This window comes from Erythrolamprus reginae, chromosome 2 (genome assembly GCF_031021105.1).
Source record: "Erythrolamprus reginae isolate rEryReg1 chromosome 2, rEryReg1.hap1, whole genome shotgun sequence".
Lineage (NCBI taxonomy): Eukaryota > Metazoa > Chordata > Lepidosauria > Squamata > Dipsadidae > Erythrolamprus > Erythrolamprus reginae.
In genome coordinates, this window is record NC_091951.1 from 177,845,841 (window position 1) to 177,867,668 (window position 21,828).

Sequence of the window (21,828 nt, forward strand, 5' to 3'; positions counted from 1 at the left end):
TGGTTTAGGTGGAGGGAATAGTTTTGCATTTGTAGTGCAGATTCATCTCAAGAATATCTGCTAGCTGTGCTTATCACATGCCCGTTTATGGTTAACTTATCCATGGTTTACTCAATCACTCATCTACCGAGCCATAAACTTAACTACATTGGCTGGGCTTGGTAGAGTAAGGTGTGGTTGGCTAGTTCAATTCCGTGCGCTGTGGCATTTGCAAAAAGGAAAAAAAAATAAAGAAATTGTACCTCATATTGGAAAAGCCATTGCTCATTTGAGCAAGAACCTCTCCCATGATTTATTTCCCACGATAAATTAGTGAATACGTTCAAAGACGGGAATACGGTGGCCTTCAGTTGTTTTCTTATATGAGAGAGAGAGAGAGAGAGAGAGAGAGAGAACAGGTCGAGCATGCGCTGAAGGATTAGAAGCGTTCTGGCTTAGAAAATGACGGGGTGGGCCCAAAAGGCGGGCAGAGGCGGCTCATATTCCGAGGGGGCGGGGTTATCTGGCTTCTTTACTTGGCGCCGGGAGGTACCTATTGCCGGAGCAGAAGCAACAGGTGCGCGTAGCTAAGAGGTTCGGGGAGCGCCCGCCGCCGTTGAGAAGCCGAGGTAGATGGAAAGACGTTCTGTTTGGCTTATCTTGCTGGGCTTTGTGACGCACCTTTTATTCCGCTGAGCTGGTTGTGATCTTGCTTTTGCAAGACAATTGAATTCGTGTCCCTTTGGGACTGAGGTACCTATACGGTACTATCCGTTCTATCCGTAGTTGCTTTCCATTGCTGCAATAGTTATATGAATTAATGGAGAAATGCCAACCCGCTCTCCTTGCTTTTATCCCTCCCGTGCTTTGAATGGGAGAAAAAAAGAGCTGAATACAGCCACTAAAGAAAACCTGGAGTATTTTAATTCGGGTGTGTGTGTTGTTGTTGTAGGAGACTGTTAAAAGAATATAGTTTGTTGGACGGATCCTAGTTGCATGATTATTGGTGTTCTCTTGCTGCTCAAATGCTTTGAATAAACAAATAGGTAAGTAATAGGACTTCAGCCGATTAAATAGCAAAGGGCCAGGAAGCTCAGTTGATGATAGATAGATAGATAGATAGATAGATAGATAGATAGATAGATAGATAGATAGATAAGAGAGAGAGAGAGAGAGAGATCTGTGTGTATTTATTCTATTCTGGTTTTTATGTTAGAAGGAATTAAACATCTTTTTTCTGTTAGCTATAATTTCCTAGGCATTTTAAAATGGAAAATCTATAGGTTAGAGACAATCTTTCATAGTGTCATTCATTATGTATACCTTGAGCTTGCTTTTTGCTTAGCAGCTTGAGAATACTAGTTGTCGTTCATTTTCTCAATATTTCACTGTTTAGTGCTCAATATGCTGCTAATGTCTGTCATGTTTTGAGTCTTTACTATATTGAATCTGTTGGGACAAGCGGTTATGAAAGAGAACCTATCTGGATGTCTCTCAGCATTTCCCCCCAGAACTTGCTAGAATCTCAAGTAATTTTGACATTAGGTCAACTTTCCCTAACTTACTGCTTTCCAGATGTGTTGGCATTATCGTTCTATATTGCCAAGCATGCTGGCTGTGATCCATAGGAGTTGCCCCAACAAAATTGCAAGGATATTGTACAAGGCTATCTACTGAGAAAGATTGTCCTACAATTTTCTGTAGTATCTATTATGTAGGCTTAATAGGGTGCAAGGTTGTTGGCCTATTGCTTTGAGCACTGCTCTTCCATGAAGTGATGATTATTTCTCCTTTTAGCTGATAGTAATCAAGAGTTTTACTTTCTATATTCCATCAGTATAGTACTGCATAATATTTGCAAGGGAAACGAGTTAGTAAAAATCTTTCTTCAGGCCAATATTGTTCGTTTTTATTTATTGGATGTGTTAAAGCAGCCCAACTACAATAAAACTGTAAAATGCAATCTAATGAAAATTGCCATGATGTTTGAAAAATGGTAGAATTGGTTGAAGGTGTAAATCCTGATTAATCCAAGATTGAATAATTCTTAACCAAAGGGAGCTGAGAAAAGGGTATATAAAAGGAACTCTGTGGAAGCTCGTCTATGGCTTGTTAAAGCTCAAGGTGTACTTTTAAAATCTAAACATTTCTTCTGGCCGAGTTATGTCCTTGACTCACCTTTCTCCCTGAGCACTGAAATACTTTCTAGACTACATAGTTCAAGTGAGGGAGTGGTTGCTAATGCCTGGAATGGATTTTTTCTGCTGTTCATAAAAAAAATCTGCAGAATAATTGTTAATTGATAGTGACTCAAAATTCAGAGGGCTACTTCTGACCTTGAAATCTTCAATCATAATAATATTAATACAATATTATTACAAATACACACTAATTATAATTATTGGCTGTGGAAATGTTACAGTATACTTCAATAACAGTGTTCAATTTTGCATTCACACATCACGTTAAGCCATAATACACTTTGCTCTGGTTACATGATGGTTAAACCCAACAATTAACAATTATGTTTGAATCAGGCTATGGATTTTTCAACAAACTCTGGGTAATCCTTTCCACCTACCCTTTGGTCAATCGGCTGAGTTTTATGTTCCAAATCTATAACATGAGTTGTTTTCTTCGTTAGAAACTGATGTTCCCTTCACAATATCTGGATAGCACAATGCCAATCTATGGTTTACATTAACCATTGTTTGTAAACATACTACAGTAGTTTGGATAACATTGTGCTAGTTACAAAGCATAGTCTGTAAAGTACAAAAGGTAGCTTTGTACTATATACTAAGCAAGATCCAAAGAAAACACTTTTGTACTTTACAGACTATGCTTTGTAACTAGCCCAATATGTGATCCACACTACTGAAGTAGGTTTGTGACTAAGTTTGGCATGTATGTTACTTTCTTCATTAGACCATAGTTGGTTAACATGCTTTAATAACTATAAATTCTACCACAGCATATCCTAACTCTAATCTATGACCATGAATTCAAAATGGTGAGCTACACAAACTGTATCATTGTTTAACAAAATATGTCAACTTGAGCTCCATGTTATAGTCATTTTAAAAATTGTTATGAAAGCAACCTGTCCAGAAAACAAGTTTATGGACCAAGCACCAAAATTAACTCTAGTTAGGAAAGGATTTAAGCCTATTAGTGGTAGAAGCAGGTAATTGCACTGTTGCAGATGTCTCTAATTTATGCCATAAATATCGCTGCTGAAAACAAGAAACCCTTTTATTAAGGGTGTTAAATGACTTCCTTATATCCAAATGTGAATCTGCAGATTCATTAGTGATTTATTATCAGCTATTTTGCCAAAATTTAATAGTAAATGACTTTTTACTTTCTCTTGATTTAGTTCAATTAAATGTTCTATTATCTGGAATAGGATATTTTGGAGAAATTTGTATATTATTGTCTACTGCACAGCCACAAAAAAACAGTTTCTGGAAGGAGGGAGGCATAAAGAGTGCTGCATCACTTATACAGTATCTCAGTTTCCTAAACAGTGGACGTTCTGGGAGATCTGGGAATACAGTGGAACCCCGACATAAGAGCTGCTCTACTTAAGAGCAACTCGAGATAAGAGCTGGGAGGAGAGAGATATTTTTGTTCTACTTACAAGCCCAAATTCGAGATACAAGCGCCAAGGAGCTGTCTCCTGAAGCCAAACGCTAACTTCCACGTTCGGCTTCAGGAGACAGCTGCGAAGCGGCGCGCGTGTTTTAAAAGGTTGCAGCCGGCCTGGGGGGCTCGGGGGGGTGCTTGCAGCTTTCTTTCTTGCTCTTTTTCTTTCTCTCTTTTACCTTCCCTTCCTCTATTTCTTCTTTTCTTTCTCCTTCCCACCTTCTTCCCTCCCTCCCTCCCTCCCTTCACTCATTCCTCTCTTACTCTCCCCTTTCATAAGTTTCCTTGCTTCCTTCCTCTGTTCCTGTCCCTTCCCTCTTTCCTTCCTTCCTTCCCACCCTCCGTCCATTCATTCACCCATTCCTCTCTTGATCGCTTAAAGCCGGTCCCTGGTGCAAAAAGGGTTAGGGACCTCTGTCCTACAGGATTGGGTGGCAGAGAAGTTGAACATATGTAAATTTAAAAGTTTAAGAAAGTTTACAAGTTAAGTGAAAGAAACTTCATTATTCATTTATATGTACATGTACATTTCTTCATTAAAAACATGTCTTTCTGCATAATTTAGACTAACTTTGTGAGTTTTTTGAGGGCTGGAACCAATTAAAATTATTTACATTAATTCCTATGGGGAAACGTCGTTCGAGATAAGAGCTGCTCGACTTAAGAGCCCAGGTCCGGAACGAATTAAACTCGTATCTCGAGGTACCACTGTATATAACTAATATTTCCAAGGCACATGTGAAATGCTGGGAAAAAGAACCCTACTAAATCTACAGGGCACTAGATTCAAAGATATTGGTTTAATTTATGCAGCACCCTCATTTTATTAGGTGTACCCCTGGAGTGCTCTGGTGGTATAGTTTTTAAAAGTCTAGTTTAAAAAAAAACATATCAAGTATATACTAGTTGAAATTTTTTGTGAGTGTAAGGGCAGGTCTGATGTTGGTTTTCACCACCTTGTTTTCCTTTTGGAATGATTGCCCTGGAGTTAATCATAGATGGATTAAAGCAGAGAGTAAGCCATAGTTATAGTATTAGGCCATTTGCTATGTCACTCTTAATTGACCATTGCAATATGCCAGGTAGATATTTTGGGGTAAATTTTCTTTTTTTAACCTTTAGTACCTTAGAGATTTATTTATATAGCTATTGGACTGATCTTTAAGCTATCATACTTTTACTCTTTTTATTAAAAAGAGACATTTTATTTCAAAACTGATTGATTTTGGCTTAATGTTTTATGTTTTATGTCTTATGTCAACCATACTATTGCGGTCGTGGTTCATAAAGTATAGATTGTAAGTAGAATTGTATATGGGCTCATCCATGATTTATTCAGTATTTAATGGTTAAATGGAGTATCATCTACAGTAATTGACATTACCAGGCTCAATATTTTATTAATATGCCAATTACAGTGGATCAGAGTTCATTTAATCATGTGTAATGATTAATTACAAGATGAGTAATGTAATTCTTAGCTATCTCTTGTTCAAAAGTTTTGCTTTTGTCTATGTGGTCTTGAGTCCTTGGAGAGGGGCGGCATACAAATCGAATAAATAAATAAAAGAGTAAAACCTAAAACTATTTAATTCTTCTCTTCTACACTTTATTATTGTGACTCTTCACTTCAAAGTGTTTTATTTAATTGCTACATAACAATTCATTGCTCACATTATCTTGTTTAAAAGTCTCCCTTAATTTGTCTTCATTCTAGCGCAGAGGTCATCAACCTTTCACACCTCAGGAACCACTGAATTCATAATTTTAAATCCTGTGGACCACTAGTATGAATTTTTTAAAAAGATAATAAATAGTATTTAGTCCAGAGGTCTTCAAACTTATCAACTTTAAGATTTGAGGACTTCAATTTCCAGAATTCTCCAGCCAGCTATGCTATGCTGGCTGGATAATTCTGAGAGTTAAAGTCCAAATTTGGGGACCCCTAATTTAGTGCAATATAAAAATGCAAATAATTTTTCTGCAGACCACCAAAATTTTCTCAAGGACCACCAGTGGTCTACAGACCACTAGTTGGTGACCACTGTTCTAGAGCACAAAATGAAATTTGTACAATTGAAAACAAACAAAAGATAAACATATGGGGCTTTTTGGGTTTTCATTCTGATTGTACAGATTTAGTATTCTGTAAATGCACTACTATAATTTCATGTTAATATCCATGTGTCTACTTTATTACAGTGCCAAAAATGGTTTTTTAAAGCTATTCTTTTAAACTATTACTGGATTTGCGCATTTGCCATTGTACTCAATTGCCACGAATTCCAAAACTGATTACAGTCAGATATAACTCTCACAAAACTAAAACTGGTATAGCAAAAGCAATGGAATATGATTCATAATGACATACAGTGGTACCTCGAGATACGAGTTTAATTCGTTCTGGACCTGGGCTCTTAAGTCGAGCAGCTCTTATCTCGAACGACTTTTCCCCATAGGAATTAATGTAAATAATTTTAATTGGTTCCAGCCCTCAAAAAACTCACAAAGTTAGTCTAAATTATGCAGAAAGACATGTTTTTAATGAAGAAATGTACATGTACATATAAATGAATAATGAAGTTTCTTTCACTTAACTTGTAAACTTTCTTAAACTTTTAAATTTACATATGTTCAACTTCTCTGCCACCCAATCCTGTAGGACAGAGGTCCCCAACCCTTTTTGCACCAGGGACCGGCTTTAAACGATCAAGAGAGGAATGGGTGAATGAATGGACGGAGGGTGGGAAGGAAGGAAGGAAAGAGGGAAGGGACAGGAACAGAGGAAGGAAGCAAGGAAACTTATGAAAGGGGAGAGTAAGAGAGGAATGAGTGAAGGGAGGGAGGGAGGGAAGAAGGTGGGAAGGAGAAAGAAAAGAAGAAATAGAGGAAGGGAAGGTAAAAGAGAGAAAGAAAAAGAGCAAGAAAGAAAGAAAGAAAGAAAGGGGGAAGGGACAGGAACAGAGGAAGGAAGCAAGGAAACTTATGAAAGGGGAGAGTAAGAGAGGAATGAGTGAAGGGAGGGAGGGAGGGAAGAAGGTGGGAAGGAGAAAGAAAAGAAGAAATAGAGGAAGGGAAGGTAAAAGAGAGAAAGAAAAAGAGCAAGAAAGAAAGCTGCAAGCACCCCCCCGAGCCCCCCAGGCCGGCTGCAACCTTTTAAAACACGTGCGCCGCTTTGCAGCTGTCTCCTGAAGCCGAACGCGGAAGTTAGCGTTTGGCTTCAGGAGACAGCTCCTTGGCGCTTGTATCTCGAATTTGGGCTTGTAAGTAGAACAAAAATATCTCTCCCCTCCCAGCTCTTATCTCGAGTTGCTCTTAAGTAGAGCAGCTCTTATGTCGGGGTCCCACTGTATATGGAACATTTTAAAAGATCCATTAGGATTTGGCTAAATGCAGCTATTCTTCGACTTACAACTACAATTGGGACCAGAATTTTTGTTGCTAAGCAAAATGGTTGTTAAATAAATTTGCCAAAATTTAAGAACCTTTTCCTTCCTGCTTAATGAATCAGCCAATCTGGAAGCGACTGGGAAGATTTCAAATGGCAGTCACATGATGCTGGGCTGTTACAAACATTGTAAATACATACCAGTTGCCAAAATTTTGATCACATGGCCATGGGGATGCTGTGATAATCATAAGATGAGGACCAGTTGTAAGTCACTTTTTCCACTGCCATGGTAGATTGAATGGTTGCTAAACAAATGTTTGTAAGTCAAGGACTATTTATATTAGCTAGGAAGGATTTGATGCATATTCTGGCTAAGCAGATTGTGATTGATAAGATAGGTTGACAGGGTTCTATAGATTTGTGTGCGAATGGCACCTCGGTCCTGGATTATCTTCTCTATTCATTTTGGAGTAATCTTCTCCAGGAATAAATAACTTTGAAGAAGAGAAACATGAGTTTCTTTCTCTCTTTCAGAATTCTTCATAACAGGGTTTCTAAGGCTTTTATACCTCTCTGCTTTCATATACCAATCCTGCTACAACATACAATTTTGCCAGATTCTGCCAGCAGTATTTAAATACGTTAAAAGATGATAAGCCAGTTTTAATGACCATCTAGTTTATTTTAGAGTGATTTGTATTGTGATAGATTTAGTTTGTCGTGTTTTTTTTACTCCTATCCCTGTTTTTAGTCCTTATTAGATTTTTGTTTCTATATTTTTGGCTTTTGACATACAATTTTTTTATTCTAATGTATCTTTTATTATTTTTAATCATTGGCATCTTGCCCACCTTACACTAATGTTTGACCATAATAAAAGTTTGATTTCATTGATCTGAGGATTTCTTCCAAGGAAAAATAATTTCACTTTGAAATTCTCTGCACATTTACTTAACAAATCCTACAAAAGCAATAAGTTGTAGTCTTGCATTTAAAGAGAAAGGTCAATCAGTAAAACTTTAAAAAAAAAAATTTGAAACAACAGTTAGCAGAATCTGAAAGAAATCTTTTGATGTACTTTTTGTATCAACCTTCCTTAATCTGGCTGCGTTTTGACCATGGTACACTTTAACTTTTATCTGGTAATTGTACACTCCCCAGTGTTATTTTAGTAAAGTGGGCTGGCGTACAAACTTGATGAATACGTTAATTAAATTTATACTTTCAAAACTATTAAATGTTATTACCTAGATGTGGAACTTTTATCCTCTTGCTATACTGTACTGAGAGCTTAGCAATAGGCTAACCTCTGGCTGGACTGGATTTTATAGAAAGTGATTGCTGATCATGTGATTTTGATCTAGCATAGCTGTCTTATATTTAAAGATATACTATGCAATGGATGTGCCTGTTGTTACATCTGTGTATTCTTGGTGTCTCTGGCCTTTGGAATTATAGGTATATAAATTACTAAATTTCATACAAAAATGGTTGGATTCTTGCCAGTCTATAACACGACAGGTCTGATGTAATATCTATTAACACATTAAAAATAACTAATGGCGGAGTAACTAATGATTCTTGTCATGTAGATTAAAATCTTTGTTCTTTAGACAAAAGTACAAGCATGCATGAAAAGGATGTTTGTACAGTGCACTATTGGAGCCGGACAGACACATTGTACTTGGTTCTTTATGCTTAGATGTTGAAGAGGAAATCTTGTTAAAATAAATAGCAAAGAGCTTTTGCCAGGCATATGATTTTACAGAGAAAACTGGACTTGGCTCAGAGGGAGGGAGGATTGGTTACTTCACTTGCTAAATTGCAGGCAGAGCTGCTGTATTATCTTTTTTTCTTAACTATTTAAATAAGATTGAATTTTGCCTTAGAAGCTGGTTAAAATAGCGTAGATTCAGTGAAGTGGAAAAATTTGGTGATTATTCTAACAGCATTTCAGTAAAGCAGGCTATTTACTTTTGTGTTTAGTTTTGAGGACCCAGGCAATCCATTTCTTAAACCTCTCTGTGCTTGATTTCAAGAAAGAAAACCAAATTTTGAATTGTTGTCTTGTGTCATGTTTTACATCAGGGTTTATAAAAATTACACTTGGGATCATAAAACCTTCCCATCCTGAAGTTTCAGTTTCAGTGGTGAAAGGTATAACCAACCTAGTTAGATAATGTTTGCTTTATGGATGAATGTTCTCATGTAAACATTAACTACACCAAACACTTAATGTCAAGAACCAATCCTGGGAGTGCCTTGATAAAGAGTTTGAAATGGAGAGACACTCGTTCAACTGGCCTTTGCAAATACTATTCTGTACGAACAATTGTGACTTTGAAGCCTCGTCAGCTTCAGCCCTATCCTTATGAAAAGGTAGGAAAGTCTGCTCCTGCACAGGCGAGAATATATATCACCCTTATGGCTGCTCCACCTGTAGCGATTATGTGCTCTTTGACTGGCTGTGATGGCCCTTAAGACGTTACATCTTCATTTTTGCTAACAGAACAGCTCAGATTCTTCCGATGTTGATGAATTTCCAAACTAATAGTCTGTGGTTTAATTATCTGGTAACTTGATGTTATGCCAACAGCTGTGGTTGGCATCTTCAGAGGTGAAAGTGAGCTGCCAAGAAGCGTGCTAGAGAGCAGATCAGTTTCAGGTCTGAAGAAGCCAGCCACAGCTGCTGGCAAAACATTGGAATATCAGTTTGATGCTGGCCACAAAAACCTACATCTATAAATTAGCTGCTCTTGAAATTGGCCTGAAGCCAGTCAGCAACCCAGCATCAGCACTAGATAATTTGGAAAAGCAGTTTCCCATTGGCAGAAATGCTATTTGACTTTCTAGCCTCTCTCTGTACCTGATAAACTGTTTGTAATTTTACATTCCACTCACTGGTCTTCTAAAATTAAAGAGAGACTACTACCGGGGTTCTTCCTTTCAAACCAAAAATAAAAAAATCAAAGAAAGATGGACTGAGTTGAAGAGGGCTCCCATCAGCAACTGATTTTTTTTCTGATCTGATCCATGTCAGTCAGTTGAAGGGAGTGTGCCATCATTTGGTAGTGAAGACAATCCCACAGTGCTCAGAAAATTATTTTTAAGTATATGGAATGGAAATGGCTCTGGGGAACAGCCTTTCAACATCTATGAAAATGCACATTTTTGTCAAAAATCAGTCATTACTTTACCCTCCTTCATTCTTGCCTTTCAGTAACTTGTTTGATGAAAAGGTACAAGAATATTGGCATCATTGAAATTTTACCAAATTTCTGTACCTTTACAAAAAGTGTTGCCGTTGTGGATACATATTTTCCCCATATAATCAACATTAGAATTATTTTGGTGCAGATTTATGCTAGCTAAGGAAAAGGGGGTGGTATTTCTGGGTAATATCTCAGTAGGTACTAGTAGTTTTTGACTTTGCTGGCCACCATAGAATTTGATATGAAACCCTAGGTGGCATGTGCAGAATGTGATATAAAAAAAATAACCTAAAGCTGAAAGATAGTAATTGAAATACAGTGTTCCCTCGATTTCCGGGGGGGATGCGTTCTGAGATCGCCCCCGAAAGTCGAATTTCCTCAAAGTAGAGATGTGGAAGTAAATACACAATTTTTGGCTATGGACAGTATCACAAGCCATCCCTTAATACTTTAAACCCCTAAATTACCGTTTACTCACCATTATTACTGGTACTCACCATTGAATAAGACACTTAGTGATCCTGATATTTATAAACATAATTATTTATTAACAATAATTATTTTTTTTGTTATTTATTTGCAAAAATTATTAGTTTGGCGATGACATATGACGTCATTGGGTGGGAAAAACCGTGGTATAGGAAAAAAACCATGAAGTATTTTTTAATTAATATTTTTTGAAAAACCGTGGTATAGGCTATTCGCGAAGTTCGAACCCGCGAAAATCAAGGGAACACTGTACGTCCCACAGAAATCCATATTTAAAAGCAATCAGTTCTCATTGTGGCATCTACATTGGTCTTAGCTATTAAAGTTTTGCATTTGCGGTGCTACTCTGTGGCAAAAGATGCTTAAAATCAGAAGGATGCATAAATTAGTAGGGCTAGGCAAGATTCAAAAATTATTTGGAAGAAATGCTCCAGCCATTGTGTGAATGTCTTCAAGTTGTAAAGCAATCTGGGTTTTCCCCCTCCAAGGCTTCCTTGTGACTTTGCAGAAAAATGTTGCATCATTAACCCGCACAATTGACCAAACTGATTCCCTAAAGCAAGGGTAGCTTTCTTTCAGATTCCTATGGAAGCCCCCAAAAAGGCAGGCTGGCTTAATTAATAGCTATGGTTACATAAGGACTGAAGTGTTTTTTGTGAATCATGCTGAAGCACGCTCAGCCCTATAAATTAGCATTGCAAGGAAGACATTTGCATTTTTTAATCTTGAGTTAATGTGTGACTATGGCACTTCACCTTGATAAAGTGTATATTAAATACCTCTCTTAATAGCAGGTAAGGCAAGAGGGACTAAGGGAGTGCTGGTGAATAAACAGTTCCGTGGGATTTGTTCAGCTTAGTTTTAGAAGAAAAAAAGTTTCACAATGTATTTACACAAGTGGTTGCTAGAGGTTTTTCGTGTTCAGTCGTATATATGTAGTTTGGTACTGGGTTTCTAGAGCTGTGGATTGGACATTAAAGGAACAGAATCCATAAATCTGATTGTTCCCAAATCCCAAATACTGGAGAAAAAGATAGAACAGCAAGAGCTTTCTCCCAGATTTCCTTCTCAAATCACTTTTGGATGAATAGGCAAAATTATACAGGTGCCCCACCTGCTAAATGAGGTTGGTAAGTGAGGGTGTCTGGTAAAGGTGAACTCAGTTTGTATTATAATTATTCAATAATAATTCATGGTTTAACCACTGCAGGCTCTTATCCTTTCCTTTGAAAACAACATGCGGAGAATGTTTATCTGAATTGAAGCAAGAGTATGTAACAATTTGTTGCATGCTGTCTGGACATCAAAACCATATTGCTATGAGAATGCAGAGCTAACACCCAAACATAAGAAAAATGTGTTTTTATGGAAGCATTTGTAGTGCATCTATACCTTCTCTCAAAAACCTTTTCCTGCCTCAGATCTGAATTACTGTATCACATGCCTTTCCAGGTTTTCCTGTCTCACTTCAAAGATGAGAGATACAGTGATACCTTGTCTTACAAACTTAATTGGTTCTGGGACGAGGTTCTTAAGGTGAAAAGTTTGTAAGATGAAACAATGTTTCCCATAGGAATCAATGGAAAAACAGTTAATGCGTGCAAGCCCAAAATTCACCCCTTTTGCCAGCCGAAGCACCCGTTTTTGCACTGCTGGGATTCCCTGAGGCTCCCCTCCATGGGAAACCCCACCTCCGGACTTCTGTGTTTTTGCGATGCTGAAGGGGAATCCCAGTACCGCAAAAACGAGCGCTTCGCTGGCAATGGAAGTCCGGAGGTGGGGTTTCCCAGCGAAGGGAGCATCAGTGAAATTGCAGCATCGCAAAAACACTGAAGTCCGATGTTGCGATTTCACTGATGTTGCGATTTCACTGATGCTCCCTTCGCTGGGAAACCCCACCTCCGGACTTCGGTTGCCAGCAAAGCGCTCGTTTTTGGCTGCTGGGATTCCCCTGCAGCATCACAAAAACATGGAAGTCCGTAGGTGGGGTTTCCCATGGAAGGGAGCCTCAGGGCAATCCCAGCAGTGCAAAAACGGGTGCTTCGCTGGCAACGGAAGTCCGGAGGGGGGGTATCCCAGCGGCGGCGGTGGGTTTGTAAGGTGAAAATAGTTTGTAAGAAGAGGCAAACAAATCTTAAACGCCAGGTTTGTATCTCGAAAAGTTTGTATGACGAGGTATCACTGTACTTTATTTTAATCTTGAGAAGAAATAGTAATCCTACCAATAGAGACTTTTCCTGATGTATTTTCCAAATGCCCCCATCAGACACATGCCATTAACTGCAAATCTCTTCCTGGGACACGACAGACACTCCAAAATTCCACCTTCTCTGCAATTTTAGGATGCCAACTTGATTTCTTCTCCTTATGAAGTGGGACTTGCACTCCAGTGTGCTTTTCTTCTGCTTTTCTGTTTCATTGGAGAGACAAAATGTTTGCCATGCATCTTGCCTGGCAGCTCACATTTCATGCAGGCCTGCAGTGAGCTTCTGAAAGCAATCTGCAATCTGCCATTCGGGAAGACAAAATAAAGGAAAAGTGGATTAGGTTTCCAGTACATCAGGAATGGCTTGCCAATTGAATGGGTTATGCTGTGACACAACTTACTTTGAAATAGAATTTGAATCTTCCAGAGGCAGAGATCACCTTACACGGTTAGATGATGTATATACACAGTTGCAGGTATCGTCCCAGTTTGGATGATAGCATTTCCCTTGCACTCTGTATGTCTCCCCACAATCAAAAGAAGATGCCAAACAATTTTAATATATTATTATATGATTATTAAGGGGAGTGTACAAATGGAAATAACTAATAATGGTGCAATAATATAGTTCAACAGATTAAGAAACGGTGAAGGAAATAAACTCCACCAAAATTTAAAGGATTGACAAAACTAAAGCACACTTTATTTACACTTTTAAAAATGTACCTCATTTTTCAGATTATAAGACACACCAAGATTTCAAAGAGATAAGTAAGAAAAAAAAGTTTTTTTTATCCTCCCTGGCCCTTAGGAGCATTCTGCAAGCCTCCCAAACCCTCTGCAAAATCAGAGCTGTTTTTCACCCATTTTTTCCAAAAATGGGGTGCGCAGAGGGTTTGGGAAGCCTACAAAACGCTACTAGGGGCTGGGAGAAGGCAAAAAGGCCCCTGTTTTTGCAAAAAAGGCCCATTTTTGGGGCACTTTTTTGGGTAAAAATGGGTGTTTTCCTTTCTGCCAGCCTCCAGGATAACTCTGCAGGCTTCCCAAGCTCTCTGTGCACTCCATTTCCCTCCAAAATTGGGCCAGTTTTGGCAAAAATGGCATGTGGGATGGGGCTTTGTAAGGCCAAAAATGGCTGTATTCGGTGTATAAGACGCATCGACATTGCCACCCTTTTTCTGTTTGTGTGTGTGGGGGAAGGGAAGTTGCATTTTATAGTCTGAAAAATATGGTAATTTTGTTTAGAACAGTGTGGATACTAAGAACTGTTACATAATGCAGTACAAAGGGTTTAAATTACAAACAAAAACTTCCTGTCCTAAATTTTTTATAGAAAACCCATCTGCATGTTGCATATTTCAGACTTCTTATAGGAATAGTCAGCCCTTTTCATGTTAGCCACTTGAAGGGGTGAAAGTTCTTACATTCTGCAGCCTAGTTTTTGGCTTATCGCCATTCAGTGGACTCTCCGTAGAAGCAACAGCTTCAGTTTCTTGAAGTGAGCTTGAATAGTTCATTTTGTTTTCAATATGCTTCACTAGGTCTCCTATATTTCCAAATGCGCATTCTCTATAATTGGCACATTTTTCTTTTCCTGTTATGTCGGAGAATAGACAGTCTATTCCTTCTGCCAGTCTCCACCCCAGGGGAATAGGACTTCTTCCAGGGTTTCTACAGTTGGGTCATTTCCCTCAATAAGCAGAGTGGAAGAACCAGTTTCTGAACTTCCTGTGTACAGTGTCTTGCTCTTGTTGGACTTCAGCATCTGTGTCTGAAACTGGAGCTACTTCCTGGGACTCATTTGCTAAAGCGATGCTGGTTGATTACAAGTTCTTGCACAGGAATGCTTAAAGCAAGAAATTCCTCCCTGTAATTTTTGTTTTTGGAATCCTTGAGGAAGGTAAGGACAGGAAAAAACATCAATTGCCTGAAGACGAGGCCTGCATTATTTATTTTATTACATCACACTTTTATTCCTCCAAGCAGATTTACAATTTTCTCACCCTTTTTAAAAAATCCTCGTGGCAGCCTTATAGGTTAGCACAGGGGTAGGGAACGTTGGCTCTTCTATGACTTGTGGACTTCAACTCCCAGAATTCCTGAGCCAATCATGCTAGCTCAAGAATTCTGGGAGTTGAAGTCCACAAGTCACAGAAGAGCCAACGTTCTCTACCCCTGGGTTAGCAGAACATTTTAAAGCATAAATATGGTTGAAGAACCTACAAGGCTAAATTAAAACCATATTATATATTTCTTGTGTGAATCAAACCATCACATTGTGGTTTGCTTGTTTGTTTATTGAGCAAAACCTTCATTTTGTGTCAGTTGTGGGTTAAGGGTAATGGAAAACTATTATGGTTCACCTAACTATGAATAAATATTGTTGACTGGCTTTATGCCACAAATTTAGGCGACAAATTGTTTGGTGATCACAAGAGCTGGTTTCAGAAAACATGTTAAGCCATGAAAAAAAGTATATACACTTTGGTGGCATGTATAAATAGGCAATGTCATCATGGTGTGTTCAATTTATTATTAAATAATTTGCATTCAGCTTGGTTTTCAGCATACAGTATTCCCTCGATTTATGCGGGTTCAAACTTTGCGAATAGCCTCTACCGTGGTTTTTCAAAAAATATTAATTAAAAAATACTTTGCGGGTTTTTTCTATACCACGGTTTTTTCCGCCTGATGATGTCATACATCATCGCCAAACTAATAATTTTTGCAAATAAATAACAAAAAAAATATTGTTAATAAATAATTATGTTTATAAATATCAGGATCACTAAGTGTCTTATTCAATGGTGAGTACCAGTAATAATGGTGAGTAAGTGGTTGTTAAGGGAATGGGAAATGGTAATTTAGGGGTTTAAAGTGTTAACGGATGGCTTGTGATACTGTCCATAGCCAAAAATTGTGTATTTATTTTCGCATCTCTACTTCGCGGAAATTCAACTTTCGTGGGCGGTCTTGGAACGCATCCCCCGCGAAAATCGAGGGAACACTGTATATGTACATATTTTATGGCTTAATGGAGCATTGGATAGGTATTTCTGCAAGTTTGTTTAGTGGATAGTAGTTGGCTCAGAATTCCCAATAAGTTCCACAATGAAACTGGGGCTCTGAACCTTATCTGCCAACCCCACTAGTGATTGCCTTGTTTCCTAAAGTGCCCTTTGATCATATCAAATCCTTAATGGCTTAAAAAAAAATATGTTTCTGTTCAACCCTTTAGACATCTAATACAGGTTGTGATGGTTTGAAATACTTTTAGCACCACTTGGAGGTTAAGCCCTACATCTTTTCTCCACATGTTGATAAAGTGATAAGTTACCATTCATGGGGGAAACAAGATTCTCTGAAAGGTAAAGTATTACAGTGATCTCTCGATTAGCGCGGGGGTTACGTTCCAAGACCTCCCGTGCTAATCGATTTCCGCGTTATAGTGGTGCGGAAGTAAAAACCACCATCTGCGCATGTGCGCCATTTTTTTCATGGCCGCACATGCGCAGATGGTGGAGTTTGCGTGTGGGCGGCGGGGAAGACCAAGGGAAGGTTCCTTCAGCCGCCCAACAGCTGATCTGCTCCGCAGCGCGGAAGCAGCGAGGAGCCGAAGATGGGGTTTCCCCGTTGCCGCGCTGCGGAGCGGATCAGGTGTTGGGCGGCTGAAGGAACCTTCCCTTGGTCTTCCCGCCGCCCAGGCAAAGGGGAAACCCCAAGATCACTTGCCGCTTGCCGCTTGCCGTATTGCAGCTTGGAGCCTTGCTTCGCCTCCTTCGCTGCAATACGGCAAGCGGCAAGCGATCTTGGGGTTTCCCCTTTGCCTGGGCGGCGTGGGGCCATGCGGAGCCGCTCATCTAGGGGGGCGTGGACCGGCAAGGTGCCCTCCGCTCTCTCTCTTTCTCTCCCTGTTACCGGTGTGGTATAAGAGAGAGAAAGAAAGAGAAAGGAGGGCGACTTGCCAGTCCACGCCCCCCTGGATGAGCGGCCCCGCATGGCCCCAGCGCCGGACTCCGCCGTTGCCTCCGCCCTTGTTCGGCTCTGCAGCTGAGAGGCCACGTCCACCCCCTCCTCGGTGTCCCCGGCACCCAGCGTCCCCACGCCGCCTCCACCTCCCGGTAATGCGCCCGACCTCTGCCTCTCTCTTTCTCTCTCATATACCACGCCGGCAACAGGGAGAGAAAGAGAGAGAGAACTAGCGTGGACTTATTTTTTATTTTTTAATATTTTATTTTTTTAATTAATATTTTTTGAAAAACTGCGTTGCAGCGTTTCGCGCTAATCGAGACTGTGCTAATCGAGGGATCACTGTACTTCATGCAGTGTGTGTTATGCTTTGCTAACATGGATAACGCTATGTGACAATGTATTCATTGCACATGGGAGAAACTGTTCACACTATCTACTTAGACTTTTCCTTTTCACCTAAATTCCAGGATTTAGTGTCATCACCTTAGCCAAAGTAGTGCAATGTGTGCTTTGGACATAGGATGACTGCTGCCCAAATATAGTATCTGCTCAATTATGACATGGATTTGAGGGAGTATATAAATTGCTGCTGGGTTGTTGTTGTTTTGCATTGACACTATCTTATAAGTTGTTGTGAAGTTAGCATATCCTATTTTTCATCTTGAGAGGATGATAGGAGTTGTAGAAAGACAAAACAAAGAATAAGAGCAGTCAACGATATCTTCCCTGCCAAAATCTGCTTTTTTAGAACTGATTTTTCAAATTTCCATAACAATTTCGTTCAGTTATAATAATTTGCTAGTAACAGAAAAGCCACTGTTGGCAGTGCAGAATGGCTGAGCTGAATTTAAGTATTGAATTATATTTTTTCCTTGAACATTTTTGTTTGAAAACTAAAATGCTAGCTATAATGAAATTTCTATATAAATCTTACAGAGAAGATTTAGCAGTGGGTTCTCTTAAGTTTCTTAACTCTAGTCTTTTTTGTGTATTTAGGCTGATTTTTAAAGGTATGAAGAAAAGTGTATTTTAATGCATTTGCTTTCTTATATGCAGGACAGTCCAATACCAGAAAAGAGGTTTTATTGCAAAATTATACCCAAGAATGTTATAGTGAAGGTGGGAAAAAATCAGGATATTAGTAGCACTGTTTCCAACTAACCAACATTGTTAAAACGTTTTGTAAGCTGCAATTCATCCTTTCAGATACATGGAATATCTGAAGTAGAATTTAAATTAGAATGGGGTGAGGAGAATAGGGATGGATGAAACACAGGTTATGTAGATGCAGGTTATATGTGATACAGATGATCACTTAATAATTGTAATGTGTATTAAAAACTCATTGTGTTTATTGAGACCTTTTGAAGATGGAAAGTACCTTCAATACTGTTTGTTCCTTAAAAAAAACCCCAGGTCTGATACAAACATTCACAAGCTGTACAAGTTCTTCATTTATAAATTTTCTTATCCATGCGTGCACAATTCAAAGTCTATCTGGATAGAACAGGGGGCAGGCAAAGTTGGCTCTTCTATGACATGTGGACTTCAACTCCCAGAATTACTGAGCTAGCATGATTGGCTCAGGAATTCTGGGAATTGAAGTCCACAAGTCATAGAAGAACCAACTTTGCCTGCCCCTGGGATAGACTAATCTTGTGTTCCAGAAGAACAAAGACAAGATGCCAACTGTGGTAGTCTGAGAAAGCTCCGAAGTTCGCCTTCATTTTAAAGCCTTCTAAAGTTTGATAAATCTCATCTTAGGTGCCTTCTCACACCTCCTGGTACTTTCCAGTGGAGTGCTATTGCTTTTATATGGAAACTATCTCTTGTTTTGAAACCGGCTTTTGTTATGACACTGGTATATTCTGTACCTCACTTTAGCAATAGCAATAGCACTTAGACTTATATACTGCTTCATAGTGCTTTTACATCCCTCTCTAAGCAGTTTATAGAGTCAGCATATTGCCCCCAACAATCTGGGTCTTCATTTTACCCACCTCGGAAGGATGGGAGGCTGAGTCAACCTTGAACTTTACAACTGGCATTTTCTATACCAGTGTTTCCCAACCTTGGCAACTTGAAGATATCTGGACTTCAACTCCCAGAATTCCCCAGCCAGCGAATGCTGGCTGGGGAATTCTGGGAGTTAAAGTCCAGATATCTTCAAGTTGCCAAGGTTGGGAAACGCTGATCTATACGATGTGTAAACTGACAATTTCCTGAACAAGACTTTCTGCAGTCATCCAAATAATGGCCTAAAGCAGTGGTGGTGAACTCTTTTTTGGCTCAGGTGCGTGCACATGCAATAGCGCATGTGCGCATGCCCACACCCATAATGAAATGTTCTCCCCTTTGTGCGCATGAACACAACCCCTTGTGCTGCCTCCCTGCACACGTGCACAATCCCCTACACATGTGCCCAAGCCTCCCTGAAGCCTCCGGGTGGCCTGTAGGCCCATTGGGCTGTTTTTCACCATCCCCAGGATTCAGGAAAGCCTCCTGAAGCCTAGGGATGACAAAAATGGCCAAATGGGCCAAACGGAATTTCAGAAACAAACCTCTCATTGGCCTGTTGGGCCATTTTTTGCTGTTTTTTCGCAGGAGGCTTTCCTGAAGCCTGGGAAAGAGCGAAAACAGCCAAAAAGATGGCCAAAAATCAGTTGGCCACATATGCGTGCACACGGGAGCTGATGTAGGGTAACTCCTTGCGTGCTCTCAGTTATGGCTCTGCGTGCCACCTGTGGCATGGGTGCCATAGGTTCTCCATCAATGGCCTAAAGCCACACAGCATCAGTCTATCATGGCATTATAGTCTTATTATATATTATTGACAATGTACAGTGTTCCCTCGATTTTCGCAGGTTCGAACTTCGCGAATAGTCTATACCACGGTTTTTCAAAAAATATTAATTAAAAAATATTTCGCAGTTTTTTTCCTACACCACGGTTTTTCCCATCCGATGACATCATACGTCGTCACCAAACTAATAATTTTTGCAAATAAATAACAAAAAAAAAAATTGTTAATAAATAATTATGTTTATAAATATCAGGATCACTAAGTGCCTTATTCAGTGAGTACCAGTATTAATTGTGAGTAAATAGTTGTTAAGGGAATGGGAAATGGTAATTTAGGGGGTTAAAGTGTTAAGGGATGGCTTGTGATACTGTCCATAGCCAAAAATGGTGTATTTACTTCCGCATCTCTACTTCGTGGAAATTCGACTTTCGCGGGCAGTCTCGGAACGCATCCCCCGCGGAAATTGAGGGAACATTGTACTATTAACATACTGATATGTGGGTAGTTAAAATATTTATACCTAATTAATTAATATATTTTACTATAAAAACATCGTTTCACAGACTGATCTAGAATTCAGACAGTCTAGTAGCATATTTGAAGCTAACAATTTTATTTACAGCAGATGTTTTCAAGAGGTGCAGCTTATTTTGTTGAATGCATGGAGTAGCTTGGATTAACTTTTCCCAAATTGATAACCTGCATGGCAATACTGGCTGGATATTATGGATGTTGCAATCCTATTTTATCTAAAGGATCAGAAACAAATGGTAGTTCTGAGAGAATGTTTTCTTAAAAGTTAAACTGGAAGTTAAGTATTCTAATCTTCTTGGGGTCTAGCACGAAGTCCAAGAAGTGGGGAGTTACTGTCACTCAAAGACAATGGGATGGAGAGTATTTCTATGTAAAAACCAGTCTGTCATTTTCATTCTCCAATAGGCATTACTGCAATTCAGAATGGAGCCATCTCCATTTAACCGAAGGCAATGGGCTTCACATTCGCTGAGGATAACTGCCAAAGAATTGTCTCTTGTCAATGCAAACACATCATCAGCTCTCCTACAGAGGTTCTCCAAGTAAGTGCTGTTGGGATTTTTGGGTTGTGACTTTTATTTATCAAATCAAAAGTCATTTTTAAGATACATATTGCTATATTCCTTACTAGAGAATACCATCTTTTAAGGCTTGATGTATCAAGTTTTTCCCCCAACTCAAAGCAATTAGTGAGCTGAGCCACAGTAAAACTTTGTCCCCAAAATATCAGTTTTTCTAAAGATACTTAGTAAACATAGAGAAGGCACACATCCACACACAGAATTTGTCATTTTCTTTACAATTAATACTCCAAAACTGCTGTAATTAAGCATGAGCCGGGATGGCGCAGCAGGTAGAGTGCTGTACCGCAGGCCACTGAAGCTGACTGTAGATCTGAAGGTCAGCTGTTCAAATCTCATCACCGGCTCAAGGTTGACTCAGCCTTCCATCCTTCCGAGGTGGGTAAAATGAGGACCCGGATTGTGGGGGCAATAACCTAGCTCTGTTAAAAAGTGCTATTGCTAAAATGTTGTAAGCCGCCCTGAGTCTATGGAGAAGGGCAGCATAAAAATCGAATAAATAAATAGATAAATAAATGTCCACATCAGTTGCAAATTGATAAATATCAGAGCTTCCTAATGAGAATTTTCAGCCTTGGAGTGGAGGGGTGCGGAAAGGGATTGAGAGAAGTATAATAGTGGGCCTGCATAAGAGCAGAAGAACGAAATCCTTTCCACATCAGCTCACAATAAGCAACTACCATATTTTTTCGGAATATAAAACACATCTTTTTCCCTCTTAAAAGAGGGTGGAAATGTCGGTGCATCTTATACACTGAATACAGCCATTTTTTTTTTGCTGTCTAAATCTCTGCCCCTGCATCCACTTTTTGCGAAAAATGGGCCTGTTTTCACAAAAATGGGGTGGACAGAGGGTCTGGGAAGCCTGCAGAGAGCTCCTGGGTGCTGGAGGATGGCAAAAATGCCCCCATTTTAATGACAAAATGGACCATTTTTCACAAAAATGGGGGCATTTTTGCCATCCTTTAGCACCCAGCAGTTCTCTGCAGATTTCTCAGATGCTTTGCCCACCC

The 21,828-nt window shown here is 39.3% G+C and overlaps 1 protein-coding gene across 3 annotated transcripts in view; it reads left to right on the top strand.

Annotated features, from left to right (window-relative positions):
* The first annotated feature begins 522 nt into the window (after positions 1-522).
* The window catches only part of LIMA1 (LIM domain and actin binding 1), a 79,626-nt gene continuing 58,320 nt past the window's right edge, over positions 523-21,828 (top strand). For all 3 annotated transcript variants that reach the window (XM_070740524.1, XM_070740525.1, XM_070740526.1), the window contains exons 1-2: positions 523-608; positions 20,640-20,776. In XM_070740524.1, coding sequence (XP_070596625.1) covers positions 20,658-20,776 — 119 coding nt within the window. In that variant the 5' untranslated portion in view covers positions 523-608; positions 20,640-20,657. The remainder of the gene's footprint in view (positions 609-20,639; positions 20,777-21,828) is intronic.